This window comes from Zosterops lateralis (genome assembly GCF_965231275.1).
Source record: "Zosterops lateralis genome assembly, chromosome: 12".
Classification (NCBI taxonomy): Eukaryota; Metazoa; Chordata; class Aves; order Passeriformes; family Zosteropidae; genus Zosterops; species Zosterops lateralis.
The window spans coordinates 12,025,499-12,044,029 of NC_139772.1; the positions used below are offsets into that span (position 1 = coordinate 12,025,499).

The 18,531-nt window shown below is 44.7% G+C and overlaps 1 protein-coding gene across 1 annotated transcript in view; it reads left to right on the forward strand.

Annotated features, from left to right (window-relative positions):
- Nucleotides 1–18,531, forward strand: part of NECAB2 (N-terminal EF-hand calcium binding protein 2) — a gene marked incomplete at its 5' end in the record, with an annotated part of 72,857 nt that overhangs the window by 26,518 nt on the left and 27,808 nt on the right. Inside the window, one exon of the mRNA XM_083870329.1 lies at nt 11,207–11,315. Within this exon, the coding sequence (XP_083726455.1) occupies nt 11,207–11,315 (109 nt within the window). The remainder of the gene's footprint in view (nt 1–11,206; nt 11,316–18,531) is intronic.

Genomic DNA, 18,531 nt, shown 5'->3' on the forward strand with positions numbered 1-18,531 from the left:
AACTTCTTCTGCCTTCTGAGAATGCAAATGAGGAATCTGCTTTTCCTGTTAGTTTAATTTGCTCTCTTCATCTCTGCACAGCTTGTTTGCTGAATGGAAAACTATTGATGCTGCCAATGCATTCTGGATATTGTTTCATGGGACTGCAGAAAGCGATGAGTTTGTAGCTCTCTAATCTGCAGTAATTTGCTGCTAATTTGTCAACAGTCAACAACTCCAGTGGCTACCACATGGAAACAGCCCTGCTGCCTTCCTCTGGTCAGTGTTGGTGAAAGGTCACTTAGAGCACTGCTTCTCATCCTCTGGAGTGTTTTACTAAGCACAGAATAATGCTTGTTTTACAAGGGGAAAAAAAAAATCACAGGGGAGCTGTTGCAGTGACAGAACCCAGGTGAGTTTTCAGACTTGCCCACGGCTCATTCCTGACATGCCACCATCACACAGGGACCCAGCACAGTCACTGCACCCTGGGCACTGCTTTTGGCTGTTGTACTAAATGCTTCAGTTAGGCAGAAATGCAACTTCTGCTGTCAGAGATCAGGAAATCAAACCAGGTGCTACAGTTTCACCTGCAGCAATTCCCTTAGACGAGCACTGTGCTTCCCTGGCTAGGGCAGGAGTTGAAATGCTGCCCATGGCTCCTGTCCAGGCTGTCCCTGGGAGAGGCTGTTGCTGTGGCATGGCAGCAGTGATCCCCTGGAGCAGCTCAGAGAGAGCTGGCAGCAGTGATCCATCCCCATGGGCAGATCCCAGGGGAGGTGGCAGCGGTGATCCCCTGGAGCAGCTCAGAGAGAGCTGGCAGCAGTGATCCACCCCCATGAGCAGATCCCAAGGGAGGTGGCAGCAGTGATACCCATGAGCAGATCCCAGGGGGCTGGCAGCAGTGATCCATCCCCATGAGCAGATCCCAGGGAGGTGGCAGCAGTGACCCACCCCCATGAGCAGATCCCAAGGGAGGTGGCACCAGTGATACCCATGAGCAGATCCCAGGGGAGCTGGCAGCAGTGATCCCAGCTGAGCTGCCCATGGAGCAGCCTCTGGCAGCATCACCAGGCTGTGCCCAGATCCAGTGTGGTGCTGCAAGCCCAGCCAAGAACAGCCTCAGCCCCAGGGAGATTCTCTCCCTGCCATGCCCTGACCCCACCAGGACCACAGTTTTGAGAGGCAACACCATACATTTTCATAAGTTTTTGCTCAAACACTTGCCTCTTCCTCATTTTGAAGCTGAGTGCTGAGTATAATGAGCTGAAAATAGTGCAAACCCTGCTTTGGCCCTCTGAAATATTCATCTATCTGCATGAAAAAAACAAGTGAGAAGGCTGGTTAATGAGGAACAGAGGGGAATTAGGGCTGTTTGGTGCCTGTTTCTGAGCTTTCCAAGAAATCTGGATTTAACAAGCTTTTGCAGAGCTGGGGTGTACTGGAGTCAGGTGTTTGTTTCTGCTTCAGCTTGATTGAAACTTCCCGATCAATCATTCCAGGTTTACTCTTTCTTTTGATGTTTCTGCCAAATTTTAATGATAAAGTTTGAAAACTTCGGAGCTGGCAGTCTGCCTGGAGCTGATAGTTCACTGATGTTTCAGCAAGCACATTCCCACTCGGGCATGGCACGGAACTACATACACTGCCTTTCTAAATCTTGGTTCTGAGCTGTCCTCAATAAGAAGTGGGGACATTAATTTGGCAGGGGACAGTGTGAGAGCCCTGTATAGGCTCCAGTGTTCTAAGAATGCATGAGTTTACTGTCAGTGAGTAATGGTGTCTTAAGATGTAGCACCTGCCATCTATAATTTTCTTCTTTCACTCTTTCCTGTTTGCCATGGACATGCACCCACTGCTGCTCTTCAGGAAGTCTGAGAGCCCCATGGTCTGGGTTTGCTGCTATCAAAGCACTGAGCTGTTCCTTAACTCAGTGGGATACACAGAACATCCAACCTCTGCTCCAGCACCAGGGCAGCTGTGCCCTTGCTGTGGCTGTTCCAGCAATTTCCAGAGAATGAATATCTGTTGTACTCTCCTGGTCTGTCTGGGTGCAGCACAGAACTGTAGCTTCAGGGTCTGATTTCCAGCAAAATGAAGCTTTTGGCTGACTGGAGATGGAAATAAAGTAAATAATAGAATTATAGAATGGTCTGGGTTGGCAGGTACCTTAAAGCTCATCTAGTTCCAATCCCCTGGCGGGGACACCTTCCACTGGACCAGGCTACTCAAAGCCCCATCCAGCCTTGCACTGAACACTTCCAGGGATGGGAAGTGATCTGATAAGCTTCAGAAGTGATGTTTTGACTTGTCCCTAGAGAGAAACCCAGGTTTCCCTGCTTGCTGCTGAAGGCCAGGCACTGGTGTGTGTATGTGACCTGTCCTCAGCTTCTCAGAGGCTTTTTCTCCCGATATGGTGAAGGTCCCTTGGAGTTCAGAAAGGAATGAGCTCCCTCAGATCCCATATTATTCTTGTAGGAGGCCTGAAGGAGAGGACACCAAGTGCTGCAGTGGTTTTACATCTCTGCCCATCACCCCAAGACTTCTGCTCTCAGCAGAAATGTCATCCAGTGGGATGCACCTGGAGGATCACCATGGCATGGCAGGAGTAAGAGCCTTGCAACAGCTTAAAACCATGCATAGATTTGATGTGTGAGTGGGGAATCGCAAAAAAGTCTCCCAAATAAACCCACTGCTCTGCTTTGATGTGGCTCAGGAGCAGATTTAAAAATCTCTCTGTGATTCCCAGGCCACCTCTATTCTGCACACAAAGAAATGCTTAACCTTGCAGGGAATTATGTATCACACTGCAGTTAGCTGATGCATAAAAATTAACTATTTTTTGCATAGGAACATAGCAGCTATGCTATTTAATAATTTAATATAAGTATCCAAATATCAGTTTTTCCTCTTATTATTTATTTTATTGTATTCTTCATTGTCTGTAGTAATTCCTGTCCAGAATAGTTGTTTTTAGGGCACTGCAGGAGGTGATTCTGCTGTCTTTTAGCAAGGTCTCTTTGAAAGAATTTTGCCTTAAATGCAAGGAGGAAGTTTTGAAGTCAGGATTTAGTGCTTTGGGATGGTTGAAGCACAGAGTGATCTCGTATTAACAACAAGCTGAGCTTTGTGTTTCATTTTCACTTTAGATCAAATATTTAGAGAGGCTGCTAGTAGCTCATGGGCTTTGACAGGGGTTTAGTAAAGGAAAGTTTGCTGATGTTTTTTAAATCACAGAATGACTGAGGTTGGAAAAGCCCTCTAAGATCACAGAGTGCCCTTGGAGTCCCCAAGAGCCACATCAACAAGTCTTTTAAATACCTTCACAGATGGTGATCCCACCACTTTCCTGGACAATCTGTTCCAATGCTTGACCACCCTTTCAGTAAAGAATTTTTTCCTAATATCCAATCTGTGCAACGTGTGTTCAAGAAGGTGACTGAAGAAGGGCTCTGCAACAAGGCTGCCTGGGCAATAAACAGAAATTTAGGGGATCACATGGTAGAGATCAAAGGTTGATGATGTTGCAACCATTTCTCTCAGCACAATCACCTCTAAAACAGAAATTCTAATTTTGTGTGGCTGTGTCTACAATGTCACATGTTACACCTAAGAGCTCAAATTAAAAAAGAAGGTGGGATGTGTGGGGAGAGGAGATACTGAAGGCACTTTAATGAAGAGGGAAGTAGATGTTCAGGATGACAGAGAGGGGATTAGACTGAGTACAATGGGGAGAGCAAGACAGGTGTTTGGATATGTGGAGAGCCAAAGCCTTTGGGAGAGGGAATGAGGCTGTTTAGGTCAGGAGGCTGCAAGCTCTGCACAGGAACCTGCTGCTTTGCTGTGCTGGCCTGTGCTTGTGGAACTCACAGGACAGAGACTTTAAATGAGTAAATAAATCAAAGGTGCTAAAAATCTGTGGTTGTTCAAAGTCAGTCACCCATTTAATAGCACCCAATATAAAGAGGCAGTCTCAGGTTAACTAAGATGAAAAATAACTGAGAGGCAGTGGCAGATGTATGTCTGGAGTTAAGCTGGGTCTGCTGATGGCTGCAACAGCCTGGAAACAGATTTCCTGATGGGAGAGAGCGAAGGAACAGAGGTGAAGGTATGTCCCCAGTCCCTTCAGCAGCCACTAGAAGAGCAGTGTGTTATCAGCATTATTCTCATAGTACATCCAAAGCACAGCACTGTACCAGCCTCTAGGAAGAAAATTAACTCTATCCTAACCAAAACCAGGACAACTCTATTTATTATTATGTAATACTGTGTATTAATGGTATATAGCCCAGAGGCCTGCTTTGTGCTATGACACTGACCCTGGTGCACAACCATCCAGGGTGTGCACAGCCATCCAGGGTGTGCACAGATATCCAGGGTGTGCACAACCATCAAGGGTGTGCACAGGTATCCAGGGTGTGCACAGCCATCCAGGGTGTGCACAGATATCCAGGGTGTGCACAGATATCCAGGGTGTGCACAGATATCCAGGGTGTGCACAACCATCCAGGGTGTTCATGGCCATCCAGGGTGCCTCCCTTCCAACCTCTCTTGGCTGACCAGGCTGGAGCCCATGGAACCCATTGAGAATTCACGTATTGCCTCTCAAAATGAATTCTTTGCCAGGTGGTTGCTTGCTGCAAGCTCTGTTTCCTTTCCTGAGTGTTTTCCCACTGCTTTGCCCTAAGCCAGACCAAAATGTCCATGTACACAGGGTCCCAGGGCTCAGATCACCTGCAGTTCCCATAAAGTACTCCAGAGCTGCAGCACATGGAGGGGCTGACTCAGTGCTCTCCTTGTACTGCTACAGATGTGAAGCAAATGCATTGAAATCAGCTATTGACTTCCATTTTCTTTTTTAAACTGAGAGCAAATAATTTGGATAGTGAGAGGACAACTGAAACAAGTTACCTCCTGTTTTCTGGAGGAAAATGGTGTCTAGAGAAAGCTTGTGGACTACAGGCATTTCTGTCTGAGTCCTCTTCTAACTGTTTGGGTGATTTTTGCCATAATCTCTATTAAGCAGCAATTGCATTGAACTTAGCCAGGCTATTTACACCCTGGAGAAGTCTAATTCCACCACTTAATTTATAAACAACTAGGAATTTCTTTGAAAGGCATTCCTAGATACCTGTGATGAAAAGTGCAAATTTGATATGATGGTGAGCACAGAAACCACCACCCCCTCTCTCTCTCTCTCTCACACACACACATTTAAATCAGGTCATTACAGCAGGGTGAGAATTATATGGGTAAAAAGTACAGTCTTCACAAAAGATAGTGAGATAAAATGTGTTATATCAGTCCTGCCAGTCTCCCCACCTACCAGCTTACATTTGATAACTACCTATAGCTGCCATTAAAAATAATTTTGAAATTGCTTCTAACTCTAGGATGACAAAAGGCTTGATTTCACGATAAAAGCTGAGCAGCTTGGGGAAAATTCTGGCATGCTAATGGACACTGCTTAATGCCCAGGCTATTTCTGATGGGAATGAGGTGCAGTTTTCTGACTACAATGGAAATCCCATTTTGCTCCAGTCCAAGTCCTACAGGGAAGATTCCCAGCCATTGTCTGCTTGGTGCATGCAGCATTACCCATCATTCTAAACAGAAACCAGGCTTTCAGTCATTCCTCAATATCTTATACTGACTGATGCCATAATTTTGAAATGAAAATCACTTTCCCCCTATTCTAATGGAAATGAAAAGGCCAATCCAGTCACAAAAAGGATCCTCAGTCCTTCTATCAAGTCCCATTCACAGATTTTGGGTATGTCCCAGTTTCAGTTGTACCACAGAACTTCATCCCATGCTGCAGAGAAGAAAGAAGTGTAAAATTGGCTAAATGTTGTGTTTGATGAAGCCTGTGCTTTGATGAAGACAAAATTTAGCCAAATTCCTAAAGAAGAGATGGGGAGAATGACTAGGGTGGGATAGTGGCTGACTTCTTAAGGGGTGTTCCTTCATTTGCTTTGTGCCCAATGTTCCTCCAAGGCCTCATCCTGGCACATTCTGGGAAGATTAAAACCCCAAAGTTTTCATTAACATGTGACACAGAGGATGGTGATGCTGGAAGTAGAGCTGTGTGTGGCATTGTCCAGGGAGCTTTGGTGTGTGCCCAGCCTGCCCCAAGTGAGGAGTGCTGGGGGTTGTGCCCACGGGAGCCATAGTGGGGTCACTGGCAGAAGGTGGAAGACACCACCTCAAAACTGTGTTCATGGCAAGAAGGCAAAGGAGGGGATCATGCCCAGTACACAGAAAAGCATTTATCAAGTTTTTATCACTGACTCGAGTGAGCAAACCCCAGATCTGTAAGTTCAATCCCTCACTTTGTATCTGAAGCTGTCTTCTGTGCCAGCCTTTGCATTCCTGTGCCAGCATCACCCAGTAGGTCCCACCAGCATTCCCAGCTGGCATTAGAAATGCACAGGAGTGTTTCAAACAGAGATTATTCACTGTATTGGAAACATCAATCTCCCTCAGGTTATCTGCACAGATTGCTTGCTGTGGTACTGACCCTTGTGAAAACAGCTGTGCTGGGCATTAGTTAAGTTTCAAAATTTTGGAGTCATTCTGTAAATTCCTTTCACTAGAAAATTACTGTAATTGTAGTAATTTCCTTGTAATGATGTGTGTTACATCTCATTAGCAAAGGCACTTGCAGGGGCTGTGTTCCACTGGCAATGGCACCGTCCTTGTGCAGAGGCACCCAAACGTGGCTCTGCAGCTTCAGCCAGGTCTGGAGGTGAATCACCAGCCCTGCTTCCAGCTAAATGCAATTGCCCCCAACAGAACTCTGTGAGGCTGGAATTGAAGGGGGTGGATAATTTTTTTACTGGCTGCTCTGTGCCTGAGTCACTGGTGAGGAGCTGCAGATGATTTTCCAAGCGGGCTGGATGATACAGAGGACACAGCCCTTCTTTGCCCAGTGGAAAGGTTCATCACAGATCAGATCTGTGGGGCTGGAGGTAATTTTCCCTAACAGCCCAGGGTGGAAAGCTCAAGCCCATATTCCCCTTTGTTTAAATGAATAAAGCTGCTCCTCCTGGCTTCTGAGGGGGCTGGAAGAATGGATCAGGGTGGAAGCCAATCCCTGTTCTTGCTGGCTCGTGTATCTGCACATACATACCCCCAAGGAAGAAGAAAAAAATAGAGTTATCACTTTTATTCACAGGTCCCAATAAAATCCAATTTACTTACCCATAGCTGTTGGGCACTTGCAAGTAAGCAGAGCTTAGAGCATTTTAGAACTCACAAAGTAATAAAAGTAAGTAATGAAGTATAGCCATAATAATGGCTAGAAAATATATTCATAATATATCCAGAAAATATATGAGCAGATTCAACCTCATGTAATTGAAAACAGATTTAGCAAACTCAGGCTTAGAACAGTGACCTTATTTTGTAGCTGCTTTAAGCCATTTGTATCACTGAGTGAATTTCCAGAAACTTGGTCATCAGATTTCCTATACTTTGGACAATTTATGATCTCAGTTTGATTTTTCCCTGGGCTGTGTTAGCAGGTGAGAACAGCTTGATTTTGTGAGTTAGAAGGTGTAGAAGCCACTTCTGGACTCCTCACCTTTTCATGATGGCAAATGGAGATATAATAACATCCCAGTTGGGGCTTTCTGAGGCTCTCTCTTAGGTCCTTCTCTCTTTGGTTAGTTTTAACTTTGATTACACTGTTGGGCTGGTAATTTGCTTTGGTCTTTGCCTGTGATTGAATTATTTTGAAAAGCTAGGGTAAAATGAAGATTGCTCTCTCAGGAAGAAATGATGGCAGGGTAGCTGTGGCCTGATTATCTCTTTTCTCAGCCGAGGGAGGCAATTTCTAGTTAGTGCCACTTGTCCTTGCTGGCAGCTAAGTGTTAACTTCAAGTGATGGGTTTAAAGGAGAGGGAGGGAGCCAGTTGAAATAGGTTGCCTGCCTTTAGTATGGTTGCCCAGATAAAAAAGTCACAAATATTTGTGTAGATCTAGATTTCTAGATCCTAAGATCTTTATGATCGAGATCTCTTTGAGATCTCTAGTTCTTAAAAATTATGGAAAATTTATTTGGTTTTGTAAGATTTGGTAAAGAATCTCAATTTTTCTATTATGCTTCCTGTCAAAAGTACCTCCCAAGGGCTGAGAGATCCCAGAGCAGCTCTGCAGGCCCAGACACGAGTGAGGCTGAGCCAATTGAGGCTCTGCCTGTTCCTTTGGAGAATTTGTACCTCTTGAACCCAGCAGCTTTCTGCAAAAAGCTCCTTTCTGGAAGTCTTATCCATTCTCTACTGAGTGTAGACATTTCTGCTGTCAGAAAAAGCTGGGACTGTCCTGATAAGGCTCCTCCTGGACCACAGTGTCCCATCAGCTCTTACTTATCACAGCAACTGCCAGCCAGGGGACCTGGTGTCAGTGTCATTGTGGTCAATCCTCCTCACCCGGGGTTTTTTAACAGTTTAATTTGAACTGGCAGATCCCAGCCCAGTCTGCTTCCTCTTATCACCCTAAAGTTCCCTGAAGGCATCTTTGCCTGCTGGGCTCCAGAAACCCAGGCTCTCAGGCTGTTCCACAATTATAGATATGCAGCTCAAGGTTTATCTCATTACTCAGAAAGGCTTTTGCTTTGTGTGTTTGCGGAGAACTATTCCAGTTTACATTAAATAACGATCAGCTTTAAGCTGACTGGTACTTGGTGCTGCTGGCTGGGGGGAAGATGAAAGTCCTGAGAACTGCCTGCAAATAAAATTGGTACTTTTATTCAAATTCTGTTGGGCCAGAATGCTTTTATTCAAGCAGTTCTGTGGGGCCTCCAGACAATAAAAATTAAATAGAATTCACTGTCATCTCCTTCCTTCTCTAGATCCTTAAATCATCCTGGTTTTGCATTACTTCAGGCTGTGAACTGCCAACAAACATTCAGTACATGTTGGTTTCCAGTGATCTGACCTGTCATGGTAGTTGGTGTCTGACTACCTGTTCCCTCTGGAGACTCTGAGACAGGAGTCAGAGCAGTGTTTTGGCACAGATTTTAAACACAGATATTTCAGAGGCTGCAGAAAAAATGCATCCTTGGAATATATTACTAAAAAAAATCAAAAACCCAGAAAAAAACAAATCAAGCAAGAGGAAAATGAAAGACAGAAGTTATAAGATATAAACTAGATAAAGGGTGTGGATTTTTTGCCTTAAACTTAGAAACACCTTTGTGTTTTACAGAGTTAAGCAAACTGTAAATTCAGATCAAAGTTCTCTCCTGAAAAAAAATCCACTTCACTTTACAGTTTCTCTTTCCCAGCAAGTTGATTTATGTGACTTTCCTGGGAATTTATTTCTGCTGCCCTCTGTGTGGAAGGACAGTTTGAAGGTGAACAAGCACTGATTTATGGTCTGCAGGTAAAGTGTTCCAAATATAAAGAATTGTTTAGCCCTTGTGGGATAGAAATGCTGTCATCCTTTTGATCTTGGTGCTTGAAGATGTGCATTCATTGCCAGTCAGGATCAGAAGAAACCAAACCTTGATCTTGGCTTGGATACTGCATAAATAAGAGCACTGAGGAGGAAAAGCTTCTTATCCAGTTGTGCAATATGGAGAAGTGGAGATGAGTGTGTGGATGGGGCTCCTGCTCTGGACAATCTTTTCATCTCTTTCAGTGACAGAATATCACCACTGGGTTTTCATCTCCCTCAGTGACAGAATGTCACCACTGGTTAACCTCCAGGTGACACTGGGGGGTGCTTCAAGCAGTAGGTTCTTGCTGAAATACAGGTGCTTTAGTGTTCTGTAATCAGAAATAGAGAGCAGATTTGGGACCCATTCCCTGAGCTGTGCATTGCTATTCTGCACTCTGCCTGCTGCAAAAAGGTCACGTTTAGGGGAAGGAATGCAGGAAAACAATAAAGGCAGCTGGACCCTCTTTGCAGCCATTGTGGTGCTCTGGAAATGGTGCCCTCTTCACCCAGTGTTGCTGTAGATTGTTCTCCTGCTGTGTTTCTTTCATAATTGCCAATTAAATGGGCATCTTAGACTCAGTTTATCTCTGTTCTAAATTTGTCTATGCCAGGCAAGGGAAACTGGGTTAGCATTTGGCAATGCAGGTATGTTTCAGGAGCAGCAGACTTACTTTGGGGAAGAAATATTAATGCCTGTATGGAGAGTTGGCTAATTTTGTCCTCTAGCATCATTTCCTGAAAAAGAAACAACAGGGTTTATTATTGATTTGATTAAATAATAAATGATACATTCTCCTACCACAAAGTAGCAGCATTTCTAGTCTGTGATTCTTCTGTGGATATGAATGGAAAGATTTTAAATAATATGTGACCTGGGGTAGTTTTTCCCCCCTCAGGCACTGCTGCCTACCAGAGTGTAGTGCCAGCAGCTTGGACAAGAAATGGTATACTAAAGTTTCTTTAGAGTTTCTTTTGTCTCTGTCCTCCTGCTTTATTGCTGAACTTCACAGGAGTTTTCTCACAGCCAGCTCTGTTCTGTCCGCAGAGCACAGGGAAAGGCTCCAGATTTATCAGTTAAATGTAAGCCTTTGTCACCTTATCAGTCAAACTTGTGAGAGTCCTTCTTTTAGCCTCTTGATTATGAATTTGATAATTTCTTTTTCTTCTTGGTCATATAAGGAGTCCATAGGAACCCCAGTATTAAATTAACACTGAGACCAATAAATGAAATAACATAGAAAGTGTATGGCCACATTTCCACATCAGTGGAACTAATTCCATTTAGCATTTCTGTCCAGAGCAGGGAGATGGACTGTGCTGGAGAGGATGTAGCTGAATAGAGATGGCAAAAGATACTGCTGGGTCTGTTATAATTCCAGCCCAGGGTCTTTTCCTATCTAGTGAATGTCCCTTAATGAGTGTCCAGTGTCAATTGAACATAGGGGAGGCAAAAGGCTCCATAATTTTTTAAATTCAGTTTTAGGATGAAGCTCACCAGTTTTTCCTCTTTGGGTTTGAGCCATGCTTTGGTTTAATAGCCCAATTAGTTGCCAGCGACCAGTTCATCCATACCCAGAGTCATCTTCATCTGCTCCTGGGCCAGCCAGAGCTGCAGGGTCCCACCCCGAGGCCTGGGAGCTCTGCATGGGCTGAGGGCCAGTTTTGCAGAAGCATTTGGAGATAATTCTGGTGTGAATCTTTCAATCAGTAAATAACTCTTGATTTTCAGCCTTACCCCCCTCACTTTGCTGTTCCCTAATGGCAGCTGTGTTGCTGTTTGCAGATGATGGGAAGCTGTCCCTGGAGGAGTTCCAGGCCTTCTTTTCTGATGGGACACTCAACGAAGAAGAACTTGAGAAGCTCTTTCATACCATTGATTCAGACAACACTAAGTAAGTTCTGTGTGCTGCCACCGTCCCATTTCACAGAGCATTTGGAGCGTGGCAGGGGTCTGCAGTGCAATTTGCTCTGCAAAGCCTTGCAAAATCTCCATTTCTGCTTGGTTTGTGTCTCATCCTGACAGCCATTATGACTCCTTTTGTCCTGGTGGTTTTTTCAGGACATTTCCAGTAGTGCAATCTGACCTTTATGGCACCTGAAATGATGCTTAGTTTAATGTGGGCCTTTAAATGCCTCTCTAACTTTATCTAAAAGCTTTGCTGTGCTATAAAAGGCACCAGTGTGAATCTCTCTAAGCACAGACCTATCCTGTCTCTTTGTGATGTCTCTGTACACCCTGCACCTAGGACCATGCCTACTTCATTTCCAATCCAAAAAAATCCCCTGGAAAGTAGTGACTGTTCCAGCACTTAAAGAAATGAGCCCCTTTATCTTCCAGGTGAGGTTCTTCCCAAGCCCTGCAGCCACTGTTGTGGATGCTTTGTCTCTGCTCTGGTCCCCACAGCCCGAGGTGGCTGTTCTGGCCACACAAACCTGGCCAAGGCAGCGAGGGCTGGACCAGGGGCAGCCCTGCACTGTCAGGATTGTGGCTACACCAGCAGCAGGGAGCAATGATGGCAGAGGAGGGCTCTGGGCATGCCCTTAGTGTGACATAACATCAAAGTTGGAGCTAAACATGGCACCTGACTGCTCTCCCTGAGCCCCAAGTGTCTGCAGGCTGTGCCAGGCTCTCCAATTAAGCTGACAGACTCATTAGCAGCTGGTGTTTCCTTCCTCCCTCTGTCTTTGCTGTCTCTCCCTTAGTGCTCCCTCTGCCTGTCCTTGCCTTTGGTGGGGTCTGAGGTGTTTGTGAGCCCCCTGGCAGTGTCTGGTGCCAGCAGCATTTGGGATCAGCCCAAAGCCATGGTTTTCCAGTAGCAGCCCCCTGCCAGCAGGTAACAGCAGCACTGGGCACCAGCACAAAGGACACAACCCACTGGTGGGTTTTCCCTTTCCAAGAGGAATCCATCTTCAAAAGCCTGAATAGTTTGTCTATTTGAAATTACAAATGAAAACCAGTTTTGAGTAATATTCCAGTGTGACTCCTGTTCCTCTGGAGAGAAAAAATCTGTCCAAAAAGCCAAAGATAATCCAATCTCAAATGAGAAGTGTTGAAGCAAGTGATTGAAAAAATAATAATCTGGTTAATTATAAAGCCTTCTGGCAGCAGGGAGATGGAGTTTTGCCCATGTGAGTTGTGCATTTTTTGCCACCCATCCAAAAGATCCCCTGGGAAGCAGTGATTGTTCTGGAGGGCACTGGCACCGAAGCAGCAGCTGTGAACCTCATTAACACAGTACAGGGACTGCTGAAGAATTTCCAAGAGCAAAGTAAATGAGAGGTTTCTCAAAATGATGTATTTCCAATGTGTGTACTTCCCAAAGTTTATTCCAAGGCTGAAAATACCAAACACCAGCTCGATATTTACCTTTCCCTGAACCAAAGAAAGTTTAGTGATCCTATTGCTAAAACTATCTGGGAATGATCCATCCTTTCTGAAGGTTCTTCCACAGGCACTGAACAGGTGCTGCCTCGTGCTTTGTGGGTGTCTTTATTGAGCTCCAGGTGATGCTCCCAGATGGGTTCTCAGTAGACTCTGGGACTTGGGTGCTCATCTGCCTCTGTTCTGAAATAATTTATGGCATTGCCTGAGCTTATCAGTGCCCACCTGGCCTTTGAAAGGATGCAGATGGTTCATGTGCAATCCAGGGCACATGGGGATGAGTGTGGGGTTGTTCTTCTGGTCTCCTTGAAATGGGAAATTGGATTGCAACCCATTTTAGCTTGGGGATTGTAGGGAATTTGCAGTTTGCTCCCAGCCTGAGTAAGGGATGTCTTCTGAACTGGACAGAGAGAAAATGTGCCATTTGTAAATGCCATGCCACAGTGCTGCTGGCAAGGACTCTTGCTGAGCAGTTCCCAAGCGTGACAAAGCTCCCACAATTCAGGAGGATTTGTCTTTAGCCAAGCTGGCTTGATACAGTCATCAATACCTGTTAGGGACTGATACTTGCAGAGAGCAGCAGAGCATCTGCTGTTCTTGGCTGGAAGGAAAAGCAACGAGTTGGTCACGCTTCCAAGTTAAATCCTCGCATGAATTGGCACTTGTTTATTGATTTAGAAAGAATAAATATCTACAGCAAATTTATCAAGTTGGGGAGGGAAAATATTCCTTGTTTTTAATCTGCAAGAGCTGTCTCAGTCTTCAGAAAATCTGTTCAGGGCCAGGCTTCCTTCTGCAGAAATGTTTTTCACTATGACCTGAGTATTTGCTTGACTGCAGCCTTGTGTCCAGTACAGTCCTTCAAGTCCAAGTCATGTGTGTTCTTCATCTGGCTGTGTCTTTTGTTACCCTCCAGTGGCCTGGCAGCTCTGTGGGAGCCTGGGCAGGGGGGATGCTGCCTCCAGGCACTGGGGCTGCAATGGTTGGTGCTGCTGCCACTGAGTAAGAGAAGTGCAGTGGAGCTTTCACTTTTCTATTTTACAGGGGAACGTAGGAACAATATTAACTTCCTTTTCCCCAAAGGCTGTTTGAATTACAGTTATTTATTTTTAATTTTTTCGAAACTCTGCTTTATCTCCCCATTTTTCTCATATTGGCCCTTGTGTTTGTTTAGTGTGCAAAACCAAGATTGCTATTGAGATTACATTACAGCAAGAGTAGAAAAGAGAAGAGAGAGTAGAGAAGAAAATTATGTTCCTGCTGATTATTAGTAATTGCTGCTACCAGCCAATTACAAAATGTTGATTCAATTTCCTGGAGCATTTTTAGAATCAGAGAGCTGCCTTACTAGGGTAGATAAAATGAATGTCTATACCAGTTTCTTGACTGGGATTAGTTGGGAGACAGTGGAAAAGAGAACAGCTGGGCAGAGGAGTGGGAGGATGAGGTGGATTGTGGATGAAGGAGTGGCTGTGCTGCTCTGGAGAGTCACTTCTGAGGTGCTGTGGCTGGAGGAGTCTGTGCTTCTATCCCAGAGGGACCCCACTGACAGCAGGGTGCACTTAGGAAGATGCTGAACTGGAAATGGAGATTCCAAAATAACCCAGCATTATTAATGAGATTTTTCCACTCTTCTTGACTGACTGGGAAGTATCTCTAGGGTATTAATGATGTGGGGTGCTGGGCATGGGCTTCAAACCCCCACCCCTGGCTTTATTACCAGGTATCTCCACACAAGAACTGTGCTGTAGATCCCATCATCACCAAATAATTCATCTGGCAGCAGGAACATGTAAAATGTGTCATGTCTTTCGGCATTTTTTGGCAAAATTCTATTCATAAAGCTGCTGTTGCTTAAAAACAACAAAAAAGTAGCATTTTCTCTCTGTAGCTCACACTGTCTGACCTCCTTCTCTCCTCCCAGCTGCAGCTGGGGGGCAAGAACAAGACATTGCTGGGTAGTTTTTCACCACTGGTTTTATCTGTTATTTCAGGAGGTTTCAGCAATGCTCTTTGGGGAGCTGCCTGAAGATTACTGGAGAGATAATGATATGTTACTATTAATACCAAGGCTACTGGAACAGCACAAATAATGTGTAATATATGTGCATGTGATGTATGGATATACATAACTAAATATATACTCTTTGTTTACTGGTAGAAATGGGCTTTAGAAAACATTGGGTTAATAGTTACCTGGGAAATCCAGTTATATTCACAGAGTTGCAGAGTTTCTTACTTTTTCTAACAAGATGTATCAATTTTAAAAGTAAAAAGCCATGGCAGATGTAAAGTCAAACAAGTTTTAGGGTCAAAAATGAACAGATGAAACCCTTTAAAGGTATTACTGTGATACTGGACAAAGCTTGCTTTGTCTGACTCACAGCTCCCATCTTCTGCCAGCTCCCTGGGCTGGCACTAACTCCCACTCTGCATCCCTTTGGAAGGAAGAAGCACCTCTCAGCCCTTGGGAAAGCACAAGGATGTCACACGTGGCTGTTCACCAAACAAGTGCAGTCCTTGCAGGGGATTTTAAAAATTCCTCTTCTATCTAGTACATTCTTCATAGCTGCAGAGGACAATCCTTTGGGGAGAGCTCTGCTCACTGGAGCAGGACTGCTCAGATGAGCTGTACAGGTCCATTCACAAGGAGACAAGGACATGGCATTAGCATTCTGCTGCTCTGTCATTTGTTATCTCTTCGCTAGGCTTACAGCTATTCTTTTAATGGCTTTATTCTCCCCTCTCCCCGGTCTAAATGAGCTCTTCTCTCCAGTGGCAAACACTAGAAAAGGCTAGAGTGTGCATGTAGGATAATTAACAGGAGCTTCTCAGAAGCTTTTGCAGCTTCCTCAGACTGTCGCTTTTGCCAGAGGACTGTGACAAATGGAGAGCTGAAGCCTCTGAGTGCTCCAGCCTAAAGTGTACCTGGCAGTGCCACCTCCCATCCTTGGGGACACTGACCTGGGGCAGGGTGTGGTCCAGAGGGGGGATTGCAGGGGATGGAGGGGAAAACTGATGACCCCCTTCAGGACACTGAACATCCTTCTTGAGAACAGGAATCAGCCTTCCTTCTCTGACCCTCAGCTGCTCAGGTACCACAGGGAGCTGTTTATAAATCACAGTAATTTGGGGTCACTTCAGGCTGCAGAGATGCAGGTATGGTCAGGGTAACCAGCCTGATCAGTTCCAGAGCTGGGGGACAGGTGTAGGGCCACCTCAGAATCAGGTAATGATCCTGATGAGCTTCTCAGCCTGCACTAATTAGCCCCACAGTGGAGCAGAGCATGTCAGGCCTGAGAGTACTCTGCCAGCACAGCTGTGCTGCTTCCAGCAGTGCATCCAGCTCCAGCTTGGAGGGACTCACAGTGCCAGTGAGGACAGGGTGGGAGCTTTGGACTGTCCTTGTTTTTACTGACTTTTTCATCAGTTGCAGGGCCAGAAGCTCTCAAAATGGACTTATAGTTTCCACAGATTGATTTTCATTCTCTGTTACTTTGAATGCATCAATACCCAAGGGGAAGATGAGTTTCTCAACACCCTCCTTCCAGCACACAGTCCTGCTCCAGACCTGGACACCTTCAGTACCTTCTGGACAGCAGCCTGCTGTCCTTCTGCTCCACTCCTTATTTTCCTCTGGTGGAAAAGGTTTGTTGTTACTGCTTTGTTTGGCTGCCACAGTCCCTCCAGGCACTACTGTGAGGTGCTTTGCCTTCCCACTCCCCACCCCAGGTCTGGTTTCCTTTGCTGTGAGACATCTCCATCTGAGAGAATCCCCTGTAACAGGAGCTCTGCTGTCAGTGCTTTTCTCTGGGTTTCTGCAGTCCAGTCCTCTCAAATTTGAACAGAAAGTTCTTCTACTTCTTGAGCAAGAACAATGATGATTATGATTACTTTTTTCCTGGTTTGTTTGGTGTTTTTTTTTCTCCCCCTCCCTAATCTTGGCTATTTGCATTGCAAACCTGATTCAGTGGAGTGCTGGGTTTGTCTGAAGCCTGCACTACAGAGATGGTTGTGCCCATTGAAACCAGCTTCATTTCTGAATATGGAATGTTCTCAATTAACTCCCTGGGAAATAAACTACGGATGGTTTAATCAGCCAAGACTTTGATTAACTGATTCAAGAGACAGTGCTTGTCTCTTCTGAAAGGGACAAAATGATTGTACAAAAAATTACATGTCTTGCTCTAATTTCTGGCTCTCAAGAGCACAGGCATTTGGTGGATTTTGTTTATGTGGAAGATGTTTTTGAGTCCTAGCTTGTTCTTCTCTAAACATGTCATTTAAACTATACCATGCTCTATTTTTCATTTAAGTGAAGAAATATGTGGTGCCAAGGCTGGTGCTCAGCATCTGTGTGCTAATAGAGACACAGAACATCTCAGGCTCCCAAAGAAAAGGGGCTTTAAAAACAAATTGCCCGGTGGGAAGGTCACTGCAAGAAACACAAAGATTAAAAACTGCACAGAATCATGTTTGAACTAACATCTGAGAACATTTTTCTATTTCTAATCCTATTTCCCAGGTGTTTTCCCAGGTAGGCTCTCTGCCGGGTCCCTGGGGAGAGCCTGTCTTGTACTGAGGCAGATTGTCTCTGGGAGCAGCAGGCTGGTGTTTACTGCAGAGTGTGAGGATTGGAGAGGCTTTATCTGTGCAAATGGAGTGAAGAATTATCACATCAGAGCTGAGAAAGGGGCTCAGCACCTCAGTTTTTGGATTGTGCTGGACCATTCTGCATCATCAGTTTTCCATTCCAGGGAAGGGAAAGATACCAAGATCTTGCATTAAAACCATAAAAGTGACTGAGATATTTAATTCTAACCAGCCAGTTTTGTTTGAGGCATTCAAAGAGATTGTAGACTTTGCTTGCAGCTACAATCTTGCAAATTTATCGAGGGTTTTTTTCTGGGTAAATGTGCTCAGGACACCAGCATCAAGCTGCAGACATTCTGTCATTCTTCAATGGCAGAAGAAAAGCATCCATGAGAAACAAAAATATTGGGAAAAATACAGCAGCAGGGTCTAGAGATTTCTTGCTTTACTATTTTTTCACTTGTTCCCTGCCAGTTGTGTGTTACATATCCAAACCTGCCCGTTTGCTGCTCTAATTTCTTCCTCTCCTACATATAACTTTGGTAATAAACAAGATACCTGCAATATCTAAAAGGAGGAGAAGGCTGATTTAATTTTACCTCATGCTCTCAATATCTTATTTCCTTCTGGCAATTAGCAACTCGTTCAGCTGAGCTCTGAACGATCTCTCTGTCTTTTGCAGTTCAATATTACAGAGATTACAAATAGAAATTGGATTAGCCCAGGCTTCCATACCAAGTGGAAATAGGCAAAATGTTGAATATCCACTAATCAAAAAAGGACATTTCTGACTGTTTCATACTGTTGACAGTTTGTGCACAAAAACATAAGATCCCTCCAAAAAGGGTATTCATTTGTTTTAGTGGTTTGCTTTCAAAACTGAGCTAAAATAAATCATGAGAGCTTTAAACCTCTCTTTTTAAAGCACTTTACTGAGCACTCCACAACAGGAGGGCTGTGTCATGGTTTTTGAATGAGCATCATAGGCTGAAACCGTGCTTTTCCTTCCTGTTACTTACTTTATATTTTTCTGCAAATAGGGAATCCATAAACTAAAATAGTCACCGCAGTGACTATTGCAATATCCCTGTGCAAGAGTTTACATTCACAGCAGTCCAAGAAACAGCTGGCAT